Source organism: Vulpes lagopus, chromosome 4 (genome assembly GCF_018345385.1).
Source record: "Vulpes lagopus strain Blue_001 chromosome 4, ASM1834538v1, whole genome shotgun sequence".
Classification (NCBI taxonomy): domain Eukaryota; kingdom Metazoa; phylum Chordata; class Mammalia; order Carnivora; family Canidae; genus Vulpes; species Vulpes lagopus.
Genome location: NC_054827.1, coordinates 25,751,992 through 25,773,778, shown reverse-complemented (window position 1 = coordinate 25,773,778; position 21,787 = coordinate 25,751,992). Strand labels below are relative to the sequence as shown.

At 41.1% G+C, this 21,787-nt stretch overlaps 1 protein-coding gene and 1 pseudogene across 1 annotated transcript in view; both read left to right on the top strand.

Annotated features, from left to right (window-relative positions):
• GTF2E2 (general transcription factor IIE subunit 2) overlaps window positions 1-20,876 on the top strand; it is an 84,860-nt gene extending 63,984 nt beyond the window's left edge. Inside the window, exons 7-8 of the mRNA XM_041753517.1 lie at window positions 18,958-19,073; window positions 20,369-20,876. Coding sequence (XP_041609451.1) covers window positions 18,958-19,073; window positions 20,369-20,485 — 233 coding nt within the window. The 3' untranslated portion in view covers window positions 20,486-20,876. The remainder of the gene's footprint in view (window positions 1-18,957; window positions 19,074-20,368) is intronic.
• LOC121489408 lies at window positions 6,968-12,752 on the top strand (annotated as a pseudogene).
• Window positions 20,877-21,787: the final 911 nt, after the last annotated feature.

The window sequence follows — 21,787 nt, the reverse complement described above, 5'->3', positions numbered from 1 at the left end:
GCCATTACTTTTTTGTTATGTTAATTTTGCTATTCCTTCCTGTATATGTTTTCCTGCAGAGTTTTTGGTTTGTTAAGATTTTTGACATTCATAGTGTAAGGATTGTGTTCAAAATCATTGTAAAGCATCCCTCTTGGTTGTATTTAATGTTCTTTTACTTTGAAATCTCTCATATTATTCTTTTAATCCCTTGCCCTTTTTTTGGGACTCATATTTTTCCCATTCTTTTACTGTATACCGTGTCATCTTTTGTTTAAATAATTCCTTTGTAATTGGCAGAAAGTTGGTTTTAACGTTCTGAAGTGTCATATTTATTATCTTTATTACATGATATATTCTCCCCATTATTTGGTAAGTGTATAATTTTGGGAGGTTCTCATATACAAAGTGATTCTCTATATCTCTAAGTAATTTGCTTAAACTTCTAGGTATCATTTTATCAACTTCATTTTTATTTCCTAGTTAACACTTTCTGGGGACTTTGGTAACAATTTATTATTGTGTATTCATGAATTCACTTATTCAGCACAAATTCAGATGTCCTGTTATATGCCCCAGTCATTTTGCTAAATGCAGGGGACACAGTAATGAAGGAGGTATGCAACTCTCTGCCTTTGTGGAGTTTATTACATAGTTTTGAAGGATAAAATAGACAACATAAAAAATAAGAAATGATGACAGATTGTATCAAATTCTAGAAAAGAGACAAAGTGCAAGATAGTAAATCCGTAGGAGGGGTGGAACTCAGAGAAGACTGCTGTGGAAAAATGAGATGGAGCTAACCTTGCAAAGTACCAGAGTGGTGTCCATGTATGTGCCATTGTGGAGTTCAAGCAGAGAGTAGTAAAGGCGAAGGCTATAGTAAATATTCTGATTTTTTTCATAGGTTAGTGGTTTTTAATCATTAAATCTGATTCAGTGCAGCCTGAGAACAAATATTTTGTAATCTGTTCGTTAGTCATATATAATTTCTGGATGATATAGCCTACTTTGAGACATAATTTCTTAAGTCAGTATAATGCAGGGAGGCCTGGCTGGCTTAGTCAATAGAGCATGTAACTCTTGATCTCCAGGTGGTGAATTAAGTGCCACATTGGGTGTAGAGCTTACTTAAAAAAAGGTGGGGCCCCTGGTGGCTCAGTCAGTTAAATGTCTAACTCTTGATTTTGGTTCAGTTCATAGTCTCAGGGTTGTGAGACCTCACACCCGGTTCTGCACTGAGTTTGGACCCTGCTTAAGATTCTTTCTCTCCCTCTTCCTCTGCCCCCCCCCTCCCCGGAAGTATAATACTCTAACTGTAATAGAAGGAGAAATAAAAGGAAATTGATTTATTTTTTAAAAATGTATTTTAATATTTGTAATTATTCAAGCATGTTTATATTAGAATATAAAAGGGATATAAATAACAATTGTTTACATTAATATGTAGAGTCACCATTGAATGTGATAGCTACAAATGGATCAGTACAGGTGTGATGCAGTGCCAACCTATATAGCATAATTGGTGTTTTCCATAAGTGATAAAGAATTCTTGGCAGAGGTCTGCAAAATACACAGTGAAGTTTTTCTGAGGTTTTCAAAGGTTAGTCATACTGTATTCTCTCTATATTATACATTGTATGTTCCTAGAAAATCATGTGTGTATTAAACCAGTATAAAAAGTTCTTTGTTTATATATGTAAACAGAATTTGGTTCTAGGCTCAGTTTTTCTTTTCTTTTTTCTCTTCTTTCTTTTTTCTTTTCTTTTTCTTTTTTTTTCTTTTCTTTTCTTTTTTTCATAGGACTTTTAAGATTTTTTATAGGACTTTTAAAGATTTTATTTATTCATGAGAGACACAGAGAGAGAGGGAGAGAGAGGCACAGACACAGGCAGAGGGAGAAGCAGGCTCCATACAGGGAGCCTGACATGGGACTTGATCCCGGGTCTCCGGGATCAGCTGAAGGCGGCACTAAACCGCTGAGCCACCCAGGGTGCCCTCTTTGTTTCTTTTAAGGATTTTATTTATTTATTTATTTATTCATGAGAGACACAGAGAGAGGTAGAGACATAGGCAGAGGGAGAAGCAGTCTCCCTGCAGTAAGCCTGATGCAGGACTTGATCCCAGGACCCCGGGATCACGACCTGAGCCCAAAGGTAGATGCTCAACTACTGAGCCACACAGGTGTCCCCTAGGCTCAGTTTCTTATCATCAGCTGGTGTTTTTTCATTAATCTCTTTACTTTCTAAGAAAGATGGCTGGGAGGAAGAAAGATTTTTCAACAATGACAATATTGATTTGGAGCTGGATAATTTTTTTTTTTTTTTTGGTGTTGGGGTTGTCACTATTTATTGTAGATGTTTAACAGAATCCCTGGCTTCTTCAGATGCCAGTAGCGTACCTTTCCCCACAGTGTGTCACAACCAGAATGTATCCAGATATTTCCAAATGTTCCCCATAAAACGAACTATCTGGGTTGAAAATTATTTTAGGGATCCCTGGGTGGCGCAGTGGTTTGGCGCCTGCCTTTGGCCCAGGGCGCGATCCTGGAGACCCGGGATCGAATCCCACATCAGGCTCCCGGTGCATGGAGCCTGCTTCTCCCTCCGCCTGTGTCTCTGCCTCTCTCTCTCTGTGACTATCATAAACAAAAAAAAAAAAAAAAAAAAAAAAAAAAATTAAAAAAAAAAAAAGAAAATTATTTTAAAGATACGGTTTATGTTTATAAAATAGACAACAGTTAATTAAGACATGTTGTCTTCATGCTTCTTTTCTTGAATTCTTTCATTCAACACATTCAGTGATGCAAGAATGTCAAAGTGAATAAGGTCTCTGTTCTTTTTTTTTTTTTTTTTTAAGGTCTCTGTTCTTGAGCTTACCTAAGACTGAGGGAAGATTGACACAGGAACACAGTGGTTCTTGCATACTATCATTGTGCTGTTTGTACACTATAGACACTGAGGGAACAGTCACAATCTATAGGAACTTTAAGGTTGGGACACTATTGTAGTTGAAATGGTCAGTATGGCATAAATCACTAGTTTTTAAAAAATGAGTTTTTGCTAATGATATAAATTGTGTTTCCAGAGAATATCCACTGAAATTGATTCATATTCTAACATTTGTCTTCTCTCACTTTCTTTGTTCATATTTTACTCAAAATGCTTTGTCCTGATTGCATTGATGAAGATGTTTGTTTTAGCCCAGTAGGTGGCAGTCTTAGCTAAAGAGGAATTACTGAGTGATGAAGCTTTCCATCAGGCTGAGGATAGCCTTCATTTTATCTGTAATAGAAGCAAATCTTCTAAAATGAGATATAGCACAAAACGAGAGAGTTTATTTGTAATAATTTAGAAAGTCAAATAGGGTAAGTGAACACAGTAGTTGAATTTAGGTATATATCTTATTTCACAAAGCCATTTATTTCCTTTTATCAGGATCTTATTCATTTAGAAATGCAGTGGTCAAGAGGATGGTTTGAATAGTTAATCTGTAGGTGTATATGTTACCTTTGCTCCTTATTAGCTTAGGTGAGGTACTTCTGAGATTTCTCATTTATAAAATAGGAGTAATGGTATCTGTCTCATGGTCCTTATGAGAGTTAAATGAGTTAAAAATAAATGTGCATAGAGCTTGGAACAGAGCCTGGCACGTAGTAAGAGTAATAGTATTATTAGCTATTATTAGTAGAATTCGAAATATCAAATAGTATCAAAATACTAGGTGTTTAAATCTTAAATCTATTCTAGTTATTTATTCACATTTACTGAGCTCTCTGGTTATTGACTAAGTGGATCTGTAGTTTTGTGTTTTGTTAGATAGCAAAGAACCAGAGCCAGTTTAGCCATGTGAGGTCACATTTGCAGTTTTGTAAAGTTTGTGGGCATTCCTGGTGAGAAGTCCAATAATAGTCTGACTTTTCTTTCATTGCTGCTAATGATTTCAACTTTATCCTTAGAATACGGACTTCTCCCAGAGCTCCTTTTCATGGGGCTCTGATGCTGTTTTAGTTCATTATTTTTTAATGGCTTTCTATTTTATGGATGTACCTTAAAACAATTTTTTTGATGCTCTCTCTAAGATAGAAATGCAATTTTTGGTTTTGTTTTGCTATATGCTATTAAAAATAATACTTGCACATAAATATATGTGTCCTTGCCTGATTATTTCCTTATTGTAGTTCTTTAAGTAGAATTGCAAGATCAGAAGATAAGGCGTATTTTAAAATTTTTCAACACTTTGCCTTTTATGCCTTTTGTAAAGTTTGCACCAATATTTTGGGACCCATTTACCCTTTACAGCAGTATATGAAAAAGTATCCAATTATTTAGCATCACCAGTACCAAATATTTTTAGTTGACTTTGCCAGCTTCATAGAAAATAGAGATTATCTTGAATTTGTATTTTGTTGCACTGACTTTATGAAATTACAGAAAATCAGATGATTTTGTACCTCTCTCAACTCTACATTTTTTGTTCCTGCATACATTAAAATGTAATTAAATTTGGGATCCTGTGAGATCATGCCTCTAAAATTAGGCCCTACTTTTCATTGTTCATCTTAAAGTATTTATCCAGCTGTGATACATTTATATAGTACATGTAATATTTAAATACTGTAATAGCACTAAGCTAAGGAAAGGCAGGGATTAATGTAGAAATGTTTTATCACAAAACAATGATATTTAAAAAAGATTTTGGGGAGGGTGGGGGATAGAGGGAGAGGGGAAGAGAGAATCTTAAGCAGGCTGCATACCCAGTGCAGAGCCCTATGTGAGGCCCAATCTCCCAACCCTGAGATCATGACCTGAAGTCAAGAATTAGATGCTTAACTGACTGAACCATCCAGGTGTCCCCATTGAAGAGTTCTTTTTTCATGGATTTTCCTCAGAAAATAGTTCAAGCAACACTTTTAGCAAAAGAAAGTAGTTAAATTTAGTTTTAATGTACTTTCAGTTCCATTGTGCCATTACAATTTATATTGTGTATTGTTTTGGTGGTACTAGTATACATATTCTTACTAGACCATTCTGTCACTATTCCAATAGGTATTATTGCTTCTGTGATTGTATCATAAGAGGCTTGAAGTCTATAAGCTTTCTACATATCAAGTAGAAAGTGACAGTAGTTTCAGTCTTCAAGGAACTGAAATTTTGGGCAGCCCCAGTGGCCCAGCGGTTTAGCGCCGCCTGCAGCCCAGGGCGTGATCCTGGAGACCCGGGATCGAGTCCTACATTGGGCTCCCTGCATGGTGCCTGCTTCTCCTTCTGCCTGTCTCTGCTTCTCTCTCTAGCTGTGTCTCTATGAATAAATAAATCAAAAAAAAAAAAGGAACTGAAATTTTGCAGTGCTACTAATACAGATGCTTGATAAAGAGTGTATTGACTGAAGTTACGTCTGAATAAAAGATGTTTTTCATATATGTACTTTTATTCTCTTGCTTATACAGAGAAAAGTATACAGTTGTTATACTGTATCTTAGTATCATGTTATATTCTGTGATGCTTATTCTAGATACAGTTATATCATGTGATACTTAACTCTAGATAAACGAAGAATAGTTAGAATTTAACAAGCCATGGGTTAAAATGCCTGAACTATTCTTTTTGGTGTGATATACTTCAACAACTCTGGTAAATTTGACGAATAAAATTCTGGTTTGGTATATATTTTACTTATTTACCTATTTGTGTTTAAAGATTTATTTATTGGGCAGCCCAGGTGGCTCAGGGGTTTAGTGCTGCCTTCAGCCCCGGGGCGTGATCCTGGGGACACAGGATGGCATCCCAAGTTGGGTTCCCTGCATGGAGCCTGCTTCTCTCTCTGCCTGTGTCTCTGCCCCCCTCCCCCATCTCATGAATAAATAAATAAAATCTTTTAAAAATATATTTATTTTAGAGGGAGAAAGTGAGCAGGGGGAAGGGCAGAGGAGAGGGGGAGAGAAAATCTCCAGCAGACTCCCCACAGAGCATAGAGCCTGACACAGGGCTGGATCTCACAACCCTGAGATCATGACCTGAGCTGAAATCAAGTTGGATGCTTAGCTAGCTGAGCCACCCAAGGCTCCTCTGATACATATTTTTAAAAAATATTCTGTGTTTTCTTGGAATTAGAGTCATGTTTTTATTGCTGACTTGGAAGTTTGACCTGAAACTATTTTCTCTCACACAAGCCCAAAGTGAGCAGAGCTAGTTGCATTAATCCCATTGTTTTTTTTTTTTTTTTTAAGATTTTATTTATTTATTCATGAGAATACACAGAGAGGAGAGAGAGAGAGGCAGAGGCACAGGCAGAGGGAGAAGCAGGCTCCATGCAGGGAGCCTGATGTGGGACTCGATCCCAGATCTCCAGGATTAGGCCCTGGGCTGAAGGCGGTGCTAAACTGCTAAGCCACCCGGCTGCCCAATCCCATTGTTCTTTAGCCAAAAAGGGGGATAGTTGGGGACTTCTGGCTTCCACTTAAAATGGAGAAAGCTGGTCAAGTATTGTTCTACTCTTACAGTAATAATAATAAGCCCTAAACAGCTGCAAATTTACAGTTTTCTTGAATCTGTCAGAGACCTGAGGTTGCAGCTCTTTCTTGAAATCTAAGGAAAAACAGGCACCTCTGAAAAGATGGGATGCAAGCACTTGTTTACCTGGGACAGACAAAATGAACACCACTCGACAATTCTAAAGAACTGCTAAGGGCTTAAATTGTATTAGTAAGAAGATACAGAATCCTTGGGAGCTGAGAACCCATAGGAGAGAATTCATACCTACTTGCAGGCTATCTTCCATAGATTTTCACTGGATGCTTATAAAAAAGATATAGGGCTGGGTACTGTTGTCTTTAGGCAGGTCTGGAGGAAGGGAATGGTAGATGCTTCTGTAAAGACATGAAGCCCTGTCTGAGTCCTTCTGCCTGTCTGCTGTGAGACAGAAACCCTAAACTGCAGAGGTAATGGAACAGAAAGAAAGCCTTCCACCCTGGGGAAGGGGCAGAAATATGTGCTTGACCCCGAACTTTAGCTTAGGGGGTCGACAGGAACATGGAGAAGGCTACATGCCAGATACTAAGAACATAGTACTTGTCTGTGACCAAGGCTTGATCAGAATTTCAGAGAATCCCACTCCATACCAGGGTAAGAGATGTAGAGGAATGGATAACTGGAATTCTGTGAGAGTCACAGGAGCTTGGAGGCAGAGAGACCGTATGAGATGCAGCCTAAGTGGAAGACCTAAAACCATAGATTGAGTAGACACTGAGAAAAACTCTCTGGCAAACAAGCCTCTTCCCTAAACACAAGGTATGGCTAGAGCAATTTGAACCCTGTGGTGCATTATGGGTATCCACAGCAGCAACAGATTCCAGACCAAGCTCATATTCTGACAATAGAATGACTCTACATCCACACACTAAAGGCCTAGCATAAGGAAAGATATGGTCATATCCAGACACAAAGACTGTTTATCTCAGTCTCAGCTGTCCTGCAGAGGATGTCCTGTGTGCACACATTTGCTCTCTCTCTCCATGAGGTGTAAAAACAAGGAGAAAAGTGATATAGTATTGAGACGGGGGTTAGAATCCTCAGGACACAGTTACTGGAAATTGTTAGACATGGAATTTAAGATAACTGATTTATATGTTAAGGCCTCTGGTAGAAAAGGCAGGTAACATGCACAATCAGGTAAGGTATTTCAAAGGTAGACATTCTAAGAAAATGAAATGAAATTTTTATTTCCTTGTTTTTTTATTTCAAAAGACTTTTAAAAAGATTTTATTTATTTATTCATGAAGGACACAGAGGGAGAGGCAGACTCCCTGCAAGGAGCTGGATGTGGGACTTGATTCCAGGACCCCAGGATCATACCCTGAGCCAAAGGGAGATGCTCAACTGCTGAGCCACCTGGGCGTCCCTATTTTAAAAGATTTTTATTTATTTAGAGCGAGCACAGAGGGAGAAGGAGGGGGAGAAACAGACTCCTTGCTGAGCAGGGAGCCTGCTGTGGGTTTGATCCCAGGACCCCGAGACTGTGAGCTGAAGGCAGATAGTTAACTGACCGAGCCACCCAGGTGTTCCTGAATGAAGTTTTCAATTAGCAATAATCACGCCTCGGGTAAACCTCATTTGTCACTGCGCAAAGCTGGTGCTCCTGAATGAAAATTTTAGAAGTGAACAACACCGTAATAGACAAAGAATCCCTTCAATAAGCTCATCATATACTTGGCATAACCAAAGGAAGAATCTATCAACATGAACATAGGCCCATTGCAAATTATCTGAACTAATATGCAAAGAGAAAACTGAATAATAGAACACCCGTTGTCTATGAGGGAATAATATCACATGTTCTGAATGTGTAATTCAAATCTTAAAAGGAGAAAAGAAAGAATAGGACAAAAGAAATAATGGTCAAAGATTTTGAAAAAGTAATGGTAGATACCACACTAATAGTCCCCCAAAACAAATAGCAAATAGAAACACCCACGTGTTAATTAATATTCGAACTGGCTGAAAGTTGATGATGATTAGAAAATACTGAAAGTATAGAGGAAAAAAAGAATTGCTGTAGACTTGTCACTTAAACCTACGGAAACCAAAAGACAGTGCAGGATCAAAAGGGAAAAACTTTCAACCTAGAATTTTCTACCCAGCAAAATCATTTTTTCTTTTTTTAAACATTTTATTTATTAGGGAGAATGAACAGGTGAAGGGAAGGGCAGAGGGAGAGGGAGAAGCAGACTCCCCACTGAGCAGGGAGCCCGATGTGTGGCTCTATCCAGGACCCTGAGGTCATGACCTGATGAGCTAAAGGCAGATGCTTAACCAATTGAGCCACCCAGGTGCTCCACAAAACCAGTCTTTTAAAAATGAAGGAGAAATAGTTTTTCAGAGTAATATTCTCTGGGTATCACAGAAACTGAGATAATTCATTGTCATTAGACCTGTGTCACCAGATTCACTAAGAAAATTCAAGCAAAAGGGATATATTAGATAGTAGATAGTAGATATGATATTAGATAGTAGCCTGAATCTATATAGATAAGTAGGTGTGCTGTAAATAGGTAAATATAAAATTCATGTTTTTCTAATTAAAACACTTAAAAAATGTAATAAAATTTTTTTCTTATCAGTTGAGCTCAAGGGACACCTGGGTGGGTCAGTTGGTTAAGTGTCCCACTCTTGATCTCCGCTCAGGTCTTGATCTCAGGGTTCTGAGCTCGAGCTTCGCATTGGGTTCTGGAGCCTACTTAAGAAAAAAAGAAAAAGGGTGCTTGGGTCATTTCCTGTTCAGTGGGGACTCTTACTTCTCCTTCTGTGCCGCCCCTACCCCTTGTGCTGTCTCTCTTGCTCTCTCTCTCTGAAATAAATTTTAAAATCTTTAAAAAGAAAAAGATAGCAGTATAAAGGAAAAGTAATAGAAATGTATTTTATGTTTACAGCAAATATAGAAGTAAAATTTATGATAGCTGAAAGGTCAGAGGGAAAGATACTATTATAACATCTTTTTATTTTTAAAGATTTATTTATGTTTTAAAATTTTTTCCCCAAGATTTTATTTATTTATGAGAGGCACAGAGAGAGAGAGAGAGAGGCAGAGACACAGGAAGAGGGAGAAGCAGGCTTCATGCAGGAAGCCCGATGCGAGACTTGATCCAGAATCCCAGATCACGCCTCAGGCCAAAGGCATCTGCTCAACCGCTGAGCCACCCAGGCGTCCCTGTTTTTAAAGATTTTTATTTATTTGAGAAAGAGGAGGAGAAGCAGAGCCCCTGCTGAGTGGAGATTCCCCTCCCCCCCATGCAGGGTCCATCCTACAACCCCTGAGATCATGACCTGAGCCAAAGACAGACACTTGACTGAGTCACCCAGGTGCCCCAAGGTTGATTTATTTTAGAGAGGGAGTGTGTGTGTAGGACTGGGGTGGAGGGAGAGAATCTCAAGCAGAGTCCCCACCCACCAAGCATGGAGCCCAACATGGGGATTAGTCTCATGACCTGAGCCAAAATGAAGAGTCAGACACTTAATCAGCTGTGCCACTGAGGTGCCCCCAGTATTGTATATAGCATGTCTACATTATATGTGAACTGGTATAATTTACTTGCAATTAGTCTCTGATTAATTATATATGTATTATAAACCCTAGGACAACCACTAAAATCATTGTTTTCAAAAAAGAAGGAACTATACTTAAAAGTACTGTATTATACATTGGAAAGAGAGTAGATCTTAAAAGTTCTCATCACAAGGAAAAAAAAAACTGTGTGATGGGTATTAAATTACTTTGGTAATCATTTTTTTATATATGTATATATCAAATGATTGTGTTTTACACCTAAATCTAATACAGTGTTAAATGTCAGTTGTATCTCAATAAAAAAGCATAGTGTGCCAATAGCAAGTATAAAATGTAATCAGAAAAAATATATTCACTTAGTCCAAATGAACACAGAAATGGAAGGAAAAAAGCAGAAGAGTACCTGGAACAAATAGAAATGGTAAGATGATAGATTTTATTCCAACCATTATTAATAATTATGTTAAATCATTTAACATACTAATTAAGACTTTAATCTGTTTAAACATCCAAAATCATCTGAATACTTTAATATTAAATTGTTCAAACATAATAATTGAGACAGATGTAAATTGTCTAAACATAATAATTATGACAGATTTGCAGATTAGAAACAAAAGCAGGCCCTGGTATATACTGTCTATTAGAAACTCTCTTTAAATATGAAGAAGACCTGGGTTAAAAGTAATGTGCTAGCACAGCCCCTGTGGAAAGCAGTATGGATGTTCCTCACAAAGTTAAAAACAGAACTATGTTAGGATCCAGCAATTGCACTACTGGATATTTACCCAGAAGATACAAAAACACTGACTCAGGGGTACATGCACCCCTCTGTTTATAGCAGGATTATTTTTACAATATGGAAGCAGCCCAAATATCCATGGATTTTTTAAAAAAATTTATTCATTCATGAGAGACACACACAGAGAGAGAGGCAGAGACACAGGCAGAGGGAGAAGCAGGCCTCATGCAGGGAGCCCGACGTGGGACTCGATCCCAGGACTCCAGGGTCACACCCTGGGCCAAAGGCAGGCGCCAAGCCACTGAGCCAGCCACACAGAGATCCTCATATCCATGGATTGATGAATGGATAAAGAGGATGTGGTATAGCCTGGGCAGCTCTACCCCAGGGTGGTTCATGGAGGGCTGACCCGACCCCAGTTCCGGTTGCTGGGCAAGCAGCATCACTTCAGGAACCAGAGGTCGATTGCTATGGGAACTACTTCCTTTTTGGCTTTGACGTCTTCTGGGTGCTGAGGCCCTGTTCCTGGCCACTGGCCTCTGGGCCTGGGGTGAGAAGGGTGTTCTCTCCCACCATCTCAGCACTGACCCATCTGGGAGCCCATGACCCCACATGGCTGTTTGTAGTGGTTGGAGGCTTTGTGTTGGTGCTGCGCTTTGATGGCTATCTTGGGCTCTCTGGGAGAACACCTTCTTGCTCAAGTTCCTCAGCCTCATTTTCTTCCTGGAGTTTGGCAACAGGGATCCTGTCCTTTGTATTCAAGGACTGGATTTGAGGCCAGCTCAGTTTCTTCCATCAGTAATAGTGTCAAGCCCTGTCAGGATGACGTTAACCTCTACTGTCTCTTTGCTCCAGAATATTGGTTTTGCTCTGGAGCCAAAGGGCCTAATGGCACCTCAATATCTGTTTCAACTGCACTGACTTGAACCTGAGCGGGGAGCACTGCAAGATCCCCTTCTGCTGCATCAGGGACACAGCAGAAGAAGTGCTCAGCACCCAGTGTGGTTGCAGGAGCCAACTCAGGCTGGAGCTGGAGCAGCAGCAGCAGGGCTCCACCCACACCATAGGATGCATGGGCCAGTTTGAGAAGTGGCTGCAGGACAGCCTCCGTGTTGGGGCCGGGCTCTTTGTGGGCATCGCCCTCCCCCAGATCTTTGGTATCTGCCTGGCCCAGAACCTCATGAGTGACATCAAGGCAGTGAAGGCCAACTGGTGAGGCTGCCACACTGGTGCACACGGAGCTGCGATCTCAGCTGTTGTTGGGTGGTGGCTCCTAAGGGCACCAGGAATGCTACAGCTAGGAGGGTGCAGGCCAGACAGGGTGGGAGCTGTCTGCCGTATCCCCGCCCATGCTGGGACACACTTCTCTGTGCGTGGCTGTGTGGGGCAGGCGTGGGGCCTGCTGTTGCCTGGGACATGGCTTCACACAGCTGCAGAGCTGTCTATTTCCTCTGACTTTGACCCTACCTGGAGCCCACTTTGGCTTCACTGCTTTAGACTTAGACTCTAAAGTGGGCCCAACGTGATCCTGGAGTCCTGGGATCGAGTCCCACATCGGGCTCCCTGCGTGGAGCCTGCTTCTTCCTCTGCCTGTGTCTCTGCCCCCACGCCCCTGTGTCTTTCATGAAAAAAAATCTTTAAGGGCGCAGCTCAGAGGCGGCTCCGGCAGAGGAAGAGGCTCCACGTGGAGGGGACTGCGCGGCCCCAGGAGCATTGGGTGCCGGGGACACAGCCCAGGATCCAGCCTCCCCTCGGGACAGGCAGAGGCCAGGAGGGCACAGGACAGCGAGGACGCTCCTGCCCCGAGCTGAGCAGATCAGCGGCCCCGCCCCCAGAGCATCCAGGCCTCTGCAGACCGAGAGCTCCGGTGCTACTGCGGGAGCTGAATGCAGGGCTCCAGAGCTGGCTGCCGCCACTGTGGTTGTTCCTCCTGGGGCCTCACGGGGTAAACAACCGCCACTGAGCTCTGCACCAGGCAGGGGGCATAGCAGTTCCCCCAAGTGCTAACACCCGAAAATCAGCAAAGCAGGTCCCTCCCCCAGAAGACCAGCTAGACAGACAAGTTCCAGGGGAAGTAAAGGGACTTAAAGTATACAGAATCAGAAGATACTCCCCTGTGGTTTTTTCTTTTTTTTTTTTCTGTTTGCTTCTCCACCCTTTTTTTTTCCTTTCTCATTTTCTTCTCTTTTTTTCTTCTCTTTTTTTCTTCCTTTTTTCTTTTTTCTTTTTCTCTTTTCTTTCCTTCTCTCTTTTTCTCCTTTTCCTAGTACAACTTGTTTTTGGCCACTCTGCACTGAGCAAAATGACTAGAAGGAAAACCTCCCCTCAAAAGAAAGAATCAGAAACAGTCCTCTCTCCCACAGAGTTACAAAATTTGGATTACAGGGATCCCTGGGTGGCGCAGCGGTTTGGCGCCTGCCTTTGACCCAGGGCGCGATCCTGGAGACCCCGGATCGAATCCCACGTCGGGCTCCCGGTGCATGGAGCCTGCTTCTCCCTCTGCCTGTGTCTCTGCCTCTCTCTCTCTCTCTCTCTCTCTGTGACTATCATAAATAAATAAAAATAAAAAAAAAACAAAAAAAACAAAAAAAAACAAAAAAAACAAAATTTGGATTACAATTCAATGTCAGAAAGCCAATTCAGAAGCATTATTATAAAGCTACTCGTGGCTCTAGAAAAAAGCATAAAGGACTCAACAGACTTTATGACTGCAGAATTTAGACCTAATCAGGCAGAAATTAAAAATCAATTGCATGAGATGCAATCCAAACTAGAAGTCCTAATGACAAGGGTTAACGAGGTGGAAGAACGAGTGAATGACATAGAAGACAAGTTGATGGCAAAGAGGGAAACTGAGGAAAAAAGAGACAATTAAAAGACCATGAGGATAGATTAAGGGAAATAAATGACAGCCTGAGGAAGAAAAACCTATGTTTAATTGGGCTTCCCGAGGGCGCCGAAAGGGACAGAGGTCCAGAATATGTATTTGAACAAATCATAGCTGAAAACTTTCCTAATCTGGGAAGGGAAACAGGCATTCAGATCCAGGAAATAGATCCCCCCCTAAAATCAATAAAAACCGTTCAACACCTCGACATTTAATAGTTAAGCTTGCAAATTCCAAAGATAAAGAGAAGATCCTTAAAGCAGCAAGAGACAAGAAATCCCTGACTTTTATGGGGAGGAGTATTAGGGTAACAGCAGACCTCTCCACAGAGACCTGGCAGGCCAGAAAGGGCTGGCAGGATATATTCAGGGGCCTAAATGAGAAAAACAGGCAACCAAGAATACTTTATCTAGCAAGGCTCTCATTCAGAATGGAAGGAGAGATAAAAAGCTTCCAAGACAGGCAGGAACTGAAAGAATATATGACCTCCAAGCCAGCTCTGCAAGAAATTTTAAGGGGGACTCTTAAAATTCCCCTTTAAGAAGAAGTCCAGTGGAACAATCCGCAAAAACAAGGACTGAATAGATACCATGATGACACTAACCTCATATCTTTCAATAGTAACTCTGAACATGAACGGCTTAATGACCCCATCAAAAGGCGCAGGGGGGATCCCTGGGTGGCGCAGCGGTTTGGCGCCTGCCTTTGGCCCAGGGCGCGATCCTGGAGACCTGGGATCGAATCCCACGTCGGGCTCCCGGGATCGAATCCCACGTCGGGCTCCCGGTGCATGGAGCCTGCTTCTCCCTCTGCCTGTGTCTCTGCCTCTCTCTCTCTCTTCCTGTGTGACTATCATAAATAAATAAATAAAAAATTAAAAAAAAAAAAGTTAAAAAAAAAAAAAGACAAAAGGCGCAGGGTTTCAGACTGGATAAAAAAGCGGAACCCATCTATTTGCTGTCTACAAGAGACTCATTTTAGACAGAAGGAAACCTACAGCCTGAAAATAAAAGGTTGGAGAACCATTTACCATTCGAATGGTCCTCAAAGGAAAGCAGGGATAGGGGATCCCTGAGTGGCTCAGTGGTTTGGCGCCTGCCTTTGGCCTGGGGCATGATCTTGGAGTCCCGGGATCAAGTCCCGCATCGGGCTCCCTGCATGGAGCCTGCTTCTCCCTCTGCCTGTGTCTCTGCCTCTCTCTGTGTCTCTCATGAATAAATAAATAAAATATTTTTTTTAAAAAAGAAAGCAAGCAGGGGTAGCCATCCTTATATCAGATAAACTAAAATTTACCCTGAAGACTGTAGTGAGAGATGAAGAGGGACACTATATCATACTTAAAAGATCTATCCAACAAGAGGACTTAACAATACTCAATATGTATGCCCCGAATGTGGGAGCTGCCAAATGTATCAATCAATTAATAACCAAAATTAAGACATACTTAGATAATAATACACTTGGTGACTTCAATCTAGCGCTTTCTACACTCGATAGGTATTCTAAACACAACATCTCCAAAGAAACGAGAGCTTTAAATGATACACTGGACCAGATGGATTTCACAGATATCTGCAGAACTTTACATCCAAACTCAGCTGAATACACATTCTTCTCAAGTGCGCATGGAACTTTCTCCAGAATAGACCACATACTGGGTCACAAATCGGTCTGAACCGATACCAAAAGATTGGGATCGTCCCCTGCATATTCTCAGACCATAATGCCTTGAAATTAGAACTAAATCACAACAAGAAGTTTGGAAGGACCTCAAACACGTGGAGGTTAAGGACCATCCTGCTAAAAGATGAAAGGGTCAACCAGGAAATTAAGGAAGAATTAAAAAGATTCATGGAAACTAATGAGAATGAAGATACAACCATTCAAAATCTTTGGGATACAGCAAAAACAAGTCCTGAGGGGGAAATACATCACAATACAAGCATCCATCCAAAAACTGGAAAGAACTCAAATACAAAAGCTAACCTTACACCTAAAGGAGCTAGAGGAAAAAAAAGCAAATAGATCCTGCACCCAGCAGAAGAAGAGAGTTAATAAAGATTCGAGCAGACCTCAACAAAATCGAGACCAGAAGAACTGTGGAACACATCAACAAAACCAGGAGTTGGTTCTTTGAAAGAATTAATAAGATTGATAAACCATTAGCCAGCCTTATTAAAAAGAAGAGAGAGAAGACTCAATAAAATCATGAATGAGAAAGGAGAGATCTATACCAACACCAAGGAAATACAAATGATTTTAAAAACATTATGAACAGCTATACGCCAATAAATTAGGCAATCTAGAAGAAATGGACGCATTTCTGGAAAGCCACATATTACCAACACTGGATCAGGAAGAAATAGAAAACCTGAACAGGCCAATAACCAGGGAGGAAATTGAAGCGCTCATCAAAAACCTCCCAAGACACAAACGTCCAGGGTCAGATGGCTTCTCTGGGGAATTCTATCAAACGTTTAAAGAAGAAACCATACCTATTCTACTAAAGCTGTTTGGAAAGATAGAAAGAGATGGAGTACTTCCAAATTCGTTCTATGAGGCCAGCATCACCTTAATTCCGAAACCAGACAAAGACCCCACCAAAAGGGAGAATTATAGACCAATATCCCTGATGAACATGGATGCAAAAATTCTCAACAAGATACTGGCCAGTAGGATTCAACAGTACATTAAGAAAATTATTCACCATGATCAAGTAGGATTTATCCCTGGGACACAAGGCTGGTTCAACACTCGTAAAACAATCAGTGTGATTGATCATATCAGTAAGAGAAAAACCAAGAACCATATGATCCTCTCATTAGTTTTTTTTTTTTTTTTTTTTTTTAATTTATGATAGGAACACAGTGAGAGAGAGAGGCAGAGACACAGGCAGAGGGAGAAGCAGGCTCCATGCACCGGGAGCCCGACGTGGGATTCGATCCCGGATCTTCAGGATCACGCCCTGGGCCAAAGGCAAGCGCCAAACCGCTGCGCCACCCAGGGATCCCTGATCCTCTCATTAGATGCAGAGAAAGCATTTGACAAAATACAGCATCCATTCCTGATCAAAACTCTTCAGAGTGTTGGGATAGAGGGAACATTCCTCAACATCTTAAAAGCCATCTACGAAAAGCCCACAGCAAATATCATTCTCAATGGGGAAGCACTGGGAGCCTTTCCCCTAAGATCAGGAACAAGACAGGGATGTCCACTCTCACCACTGCTATTCAACATAGTATTGGAAGTCCTAGCCTCAGCAATCAGACAACAAAAAGACATTAAAGGCATTCAAATTGGCAAGGAAGAAGTCAAACTCTCCCTCTTTGCTGATGACATGATATTCTACATAGAAAACCCAAAAGCCTCCACCCCGAGATTGCTAGAATTCATACAGCAATTTGGCAGCATGGCAGGATACAAAATCAATGCCCAGAAGTCAGTGGCATTTCTATATACAATGAGACTGAAGAAAGAGAAATTAAGGAGTCAATCCCATTTACAATTGCACCCAAAAGCATAAGATACCTAGGAATAAACCTCACCAAAGAGGTAAAGTATCTATACCCTAAAAACTACAGAACACTTCTGAAAGAAATTGAGGAAGACACAAAGAGATGGAGAAATATTCCATGCTCATGGATTAGAAGAATTAATATTGTGAAAATGTCAATGCTACCCAGGGCAATTTACACGTTTAATGCAATCCCTATCAAAATACCATGGACTTTCTTCAGAGAGTTGGAACAAATTATTTTAAGATTTGTGTGGAGTCAGAAAAGACCCTGAATAGCCAGGGGAATTTTAGAAAAGAAAGCCATAGCTGGAGGCATCACAATGCCAGATTTCAGGTTGTACTACAAAGCTGTGGTCATCAAGACAGTGTGGTTCTGACACAAAAACAGACACATAGATCAATGGAACAGAATAGAGAACCCAGAAGTGGACCCTGAACTTTATGGTCAACTAATATTCGATAAAGGAAGAAAGACTATCCACTGGAAAGAAAAACAGTCTCTTCAATAAATGGTGCTGGGAAAATTGAACATCCACATGCAGAAGAATGAAACTAGACCACTCTCTTTCACCATACACAAAGATAAAAGCAAAATGGATGAAAGATCTAAATGTGAGACAAGATTCCATCAAAATCCTAGAGAACACAGGCAACACCCTTTTTGAACTCGGCCACAGTAACTTCTTGCAAGATACATCCACGAAGGCAAAAGAAACAAAAGCAAAAATGAACTACAGGGACTTCATCAAGATAAGAAGCTTTTGCACAGCAAAGGATACAGTCAACAAAACTAAAAGCCTACAGAATGGGAGAAGATATTTGCAAATGACGTATCAGATAAAGGGCTAGCTTCCAAGATCCTCATTAATTACACAGGGAAAAATAATAGCTTCCCGATGGAGAAATCTGAGCGATACCAGCTTAATCACAACCAGTTTATCAGCCTCAGTTAATGAGACCTTGACATCATGTACCCTTTGCGCTTAGAAGGGCGTAATGTCATTTCTGTGGCCTTATTGTCAAAAATTTATAACCTCAGTTTAATTATGAAGAAGTATTAGACAACCCCAAACTGAAGGCCATTCTTTAAAATGACTGACCCCGGGCAGCCCGGGTGGCTCAGCAGTTTAGTGCGCCTTCAGCCCAGGGCATGATCCTGGAGACCCAGGATCGAGTCCCATGTCAGGCTCTCTGCATGGAGCCTGCGTCTCCCTCTGCCTGTGTCTCTGCCCCACCCCCCTCTCTCTATGTGTGTCTCATGAAAAAAATCTTAAAAAAAAAAAAAAAATGACCCAAACTGTGTAAGAGTTTTTATGATGCCTCAGTCACTCATCTCCAGATTATTTGGTTTCAAAAGTTTCGTTAACAAACTCTTACAGCTTCTTATCCCCATATAAATCTTCAGTCCCCGTCTCCCTTCATGTTGTTTAGAGAATGAACAGGAGTTTGTAACTATTTCATTGGAGAGAATGGAGTTTGGGACTAAAAAGAGAATGGCCACTGCAGGGAGTTCTCAGGGACTTGGGCCGGCATCACTAGACTAAGAGTAGAATATGACGCTCTGGCCCGTGATGATGTAGTTTGTAGTCTTAAGCCCTCCTGCTGCTCACTGTCCAGCCTTTGAGTGTTCTTTTCTCACTGCTTGTGATTTTAGAACGAAATCTTAAATGTGCTACTTCAGACCAGAGATCATCGTGAGTCCTGGATTTCAGTCACAGACGCTATAGCTTGTAAACATCTGTTGTAAAATAACTGCTGTCTTGTTGGTAGAGTTTCAGAAACTCTGGAGGAGTGTCACTGTGGATTCAATGGATGAGGAGAAAATTGAAGAATATCTGAAGCGACAGGGTATTTCTTCCATGCAGGAATCCGGACCAAAGAAAGTGGTATGTAGTCTCTTGGGGGGAAAAAAAGTAATCCTCTATTCTTTGAACTGTGAGCCTCTCTGAAGAGGAGGTAGTCAGTTCTCCCTTCTAGTTTTTTCTGTGTCCTAATCAGTGATCTTGGTCAGATGTAAACCAGTTCCTGTCTGATGTGTTGGGGGCCAATGGATCTCTGCCCCCGGATGCTGCTACCCAGGCAGGTGGGAGCGTTCCTCGTTACCCCTCCAGCCCTTGTCCCAGCAGTGAGTACTCAAGTCATACTGACTGTCCTCTAGTGCTCATTTGTTCCCTCCTGGTTTCTAAAAGGACTTTGTTTCATCATCTTGGCCTTAATGGCACTCCCTTCCCCCTTGCTCCACCACCCCTGTGGCCTCTATGCCTGCCTGGCTCTGCCTTAGCCCCCCTATCACAGCCCCTGTTGTTCTTGTCAGCTTTCAGATTCCTTAGGAACCAGTTACCACGTAGTCCGAAAGCCCCATCAGTGGAGGGATTTATAATGGAAAAACTCGTGAATTGCCTTGTACCTGCTAATTGGTTGTCTGTAGTCCAAGGATGAACCTGGTTTGGGGAACACCCTAAATGTAGCTGCTCTTCCCCTCTCCCTTTCCCTTTTCTACTCTCAGTCTTTGGAACTTGCCTTCTTTGTGATTTTGTGTGTGTATGTGTGTTTATTTAATGAATTTGTAGGACTTCTTAAAAGGCAAGGTGTATTGCCCAGTGATCTCCTTGAATTTGTGGAGTTGTAGCACTTTATGAGCTCTTTTTTCCTGTTATTGCTTAGTTTGTTGATGTTTTTTTAATCATGTGATTTTAAATTTCAAGTACACAGAAAAGAATGGGGAATAATATTTAACAAATCTTTGTGTGCCCATCCATTCCCCCATTTGGTGTCACTCTGTTTTTTTTTTTTTTTTTTTTTTTTGTCACTCTGTGTTTAGCCATATTTATGTCCGGTCTTTTTTATTGGTAATGGAGGATGTATTTTTAAGCCTAATGATAGAAATGAAAAAGAACTTTATTAAAGCCTCTTTTGAATCCACTGAGTGTCAAGGATAGTTGTGGGAGGTTTTTGTGTCCGCCTAGTTATTCCCAGTGGAGCTGTACTCGGCACTGTCACTCTGGCCTCGTTTGTGGCTGGGAAGCATACTGGGGAGAGTGGGGAGGCTGGGGTGCGTGGGAGGGATTGGCACATGAAGCTGGTCCACCAAGCAGGAAAAAAGGTTTCTCCTCATCGTTAATAACATCCTCACTATTCTGCCCTTCTGAGTAGCTGTTTCTGTTTTTACCTTTTCTTATAGGCCCCTATTCAGAGAAGGAAAAAGCCTGCTTCACAGAAAAAGCGCCGGTTTAAGACCCACAACGAACACCTGGCTGGAGTGCTGAAGGACTACTCTGACATTGCTCCTGGCAAATAGGGAACAGTTTTGTTCGTGAGCCAGGAGTTAATAAGTACAAAGTCAAGATCTTTTTTGTTGATGCTGGGCTCTGAGGATGTCTCCCCATGCTACTTAGGACTGAGGGGAGAAGCTGTTCAGTTTACAGAACAAGAGCAAATTACCAAACTCAAAGCTTTCTTTAATTGAATGGGCTAATGAGATATGTGATATTCCCTGTTAACCTTCTGTTACTTCTGGGGGAAAGGCGCTTAGCATGGCATGCAGGTGTCTTTGCTACTTCTATTTCTAAGTGGTTCCTGGTTCCATTTTTCTTCCTTTATTACTTTAGAACAAGTTGGCAGATAGTCTTGAATGCAATATTTGTTTATTCCAAAAGAACATATTTATAATAAAATCATTGTAGAAGGAACTCTAAGATGTTAGTGAATTCAGTTTGTTTCTTTCTGTCCTTGTCAGTGGCAGACGGCAGCTCCGGTCTTTAACTCCCACAGGATGCATGTTTGGGATGTTGTTGAAGACTGTGATTTGTGCTGTGGTGCCAAGCATATGGATCTCACAATTGGAACACAAGATGTGCCTCTTGTTAGCAAATGTGATAATAAAGATACACTATATGTAATTTTTAATATATATTTTTAAAGCATAAATCAGTATTTAGCTTCTTGGATTTTGCAAGTCATGGGCTCAAGCCATCTCCAGCAAAGATGGATAGAGTCTTCTTGCCAACTTGAACATCATCTGTACACCCTGCGCTAACCCTCATGGAATTTGGCCCTGATTGTTTTGGGGGCAGGGAGACTCCCTCTGTCTTCACCTGCTGAACTCATGAGAGCCATTATCAAATATGTGGGTTCTTAGCAGTCATGGTGATTTATAGGAGGGAAGTCTGTGTGGTTATTCCAGCCTTCTATGGCAAACTACAAACTACTTGTTTTCCTTATTTCTGCTTGTCACTTGGGATGGTGGTCCTTTGGGTTGATTCTTACAGTCCTCATATCATAAATTGAAATTGCAGAGGATTATAAAAAAAAGATTCAGTGTTCTCAAGAAAGGTGTGATGGTAACCCAGAGCAGGAGGTACTTTATGTAAATGAGCTTTTTTGCTGTTTTAGTTCTTTTTATCCTTTTGATTTATTTCTCATCCATTTATATAGTCCTGTCTTTGTCTCCTCTTTCTTACATCCCAGCCCCCAAACATGGCCCCAGAAGATGTAAAACTGAGGCTCCCCACAGTAATTTAGAATATGGAATGTTCAGTGTGTCTTTGTATCAGGGTTTTGTTTTTTTTGGTTTTTTGTTTTTGTTTTTTGCTTGTAAGGA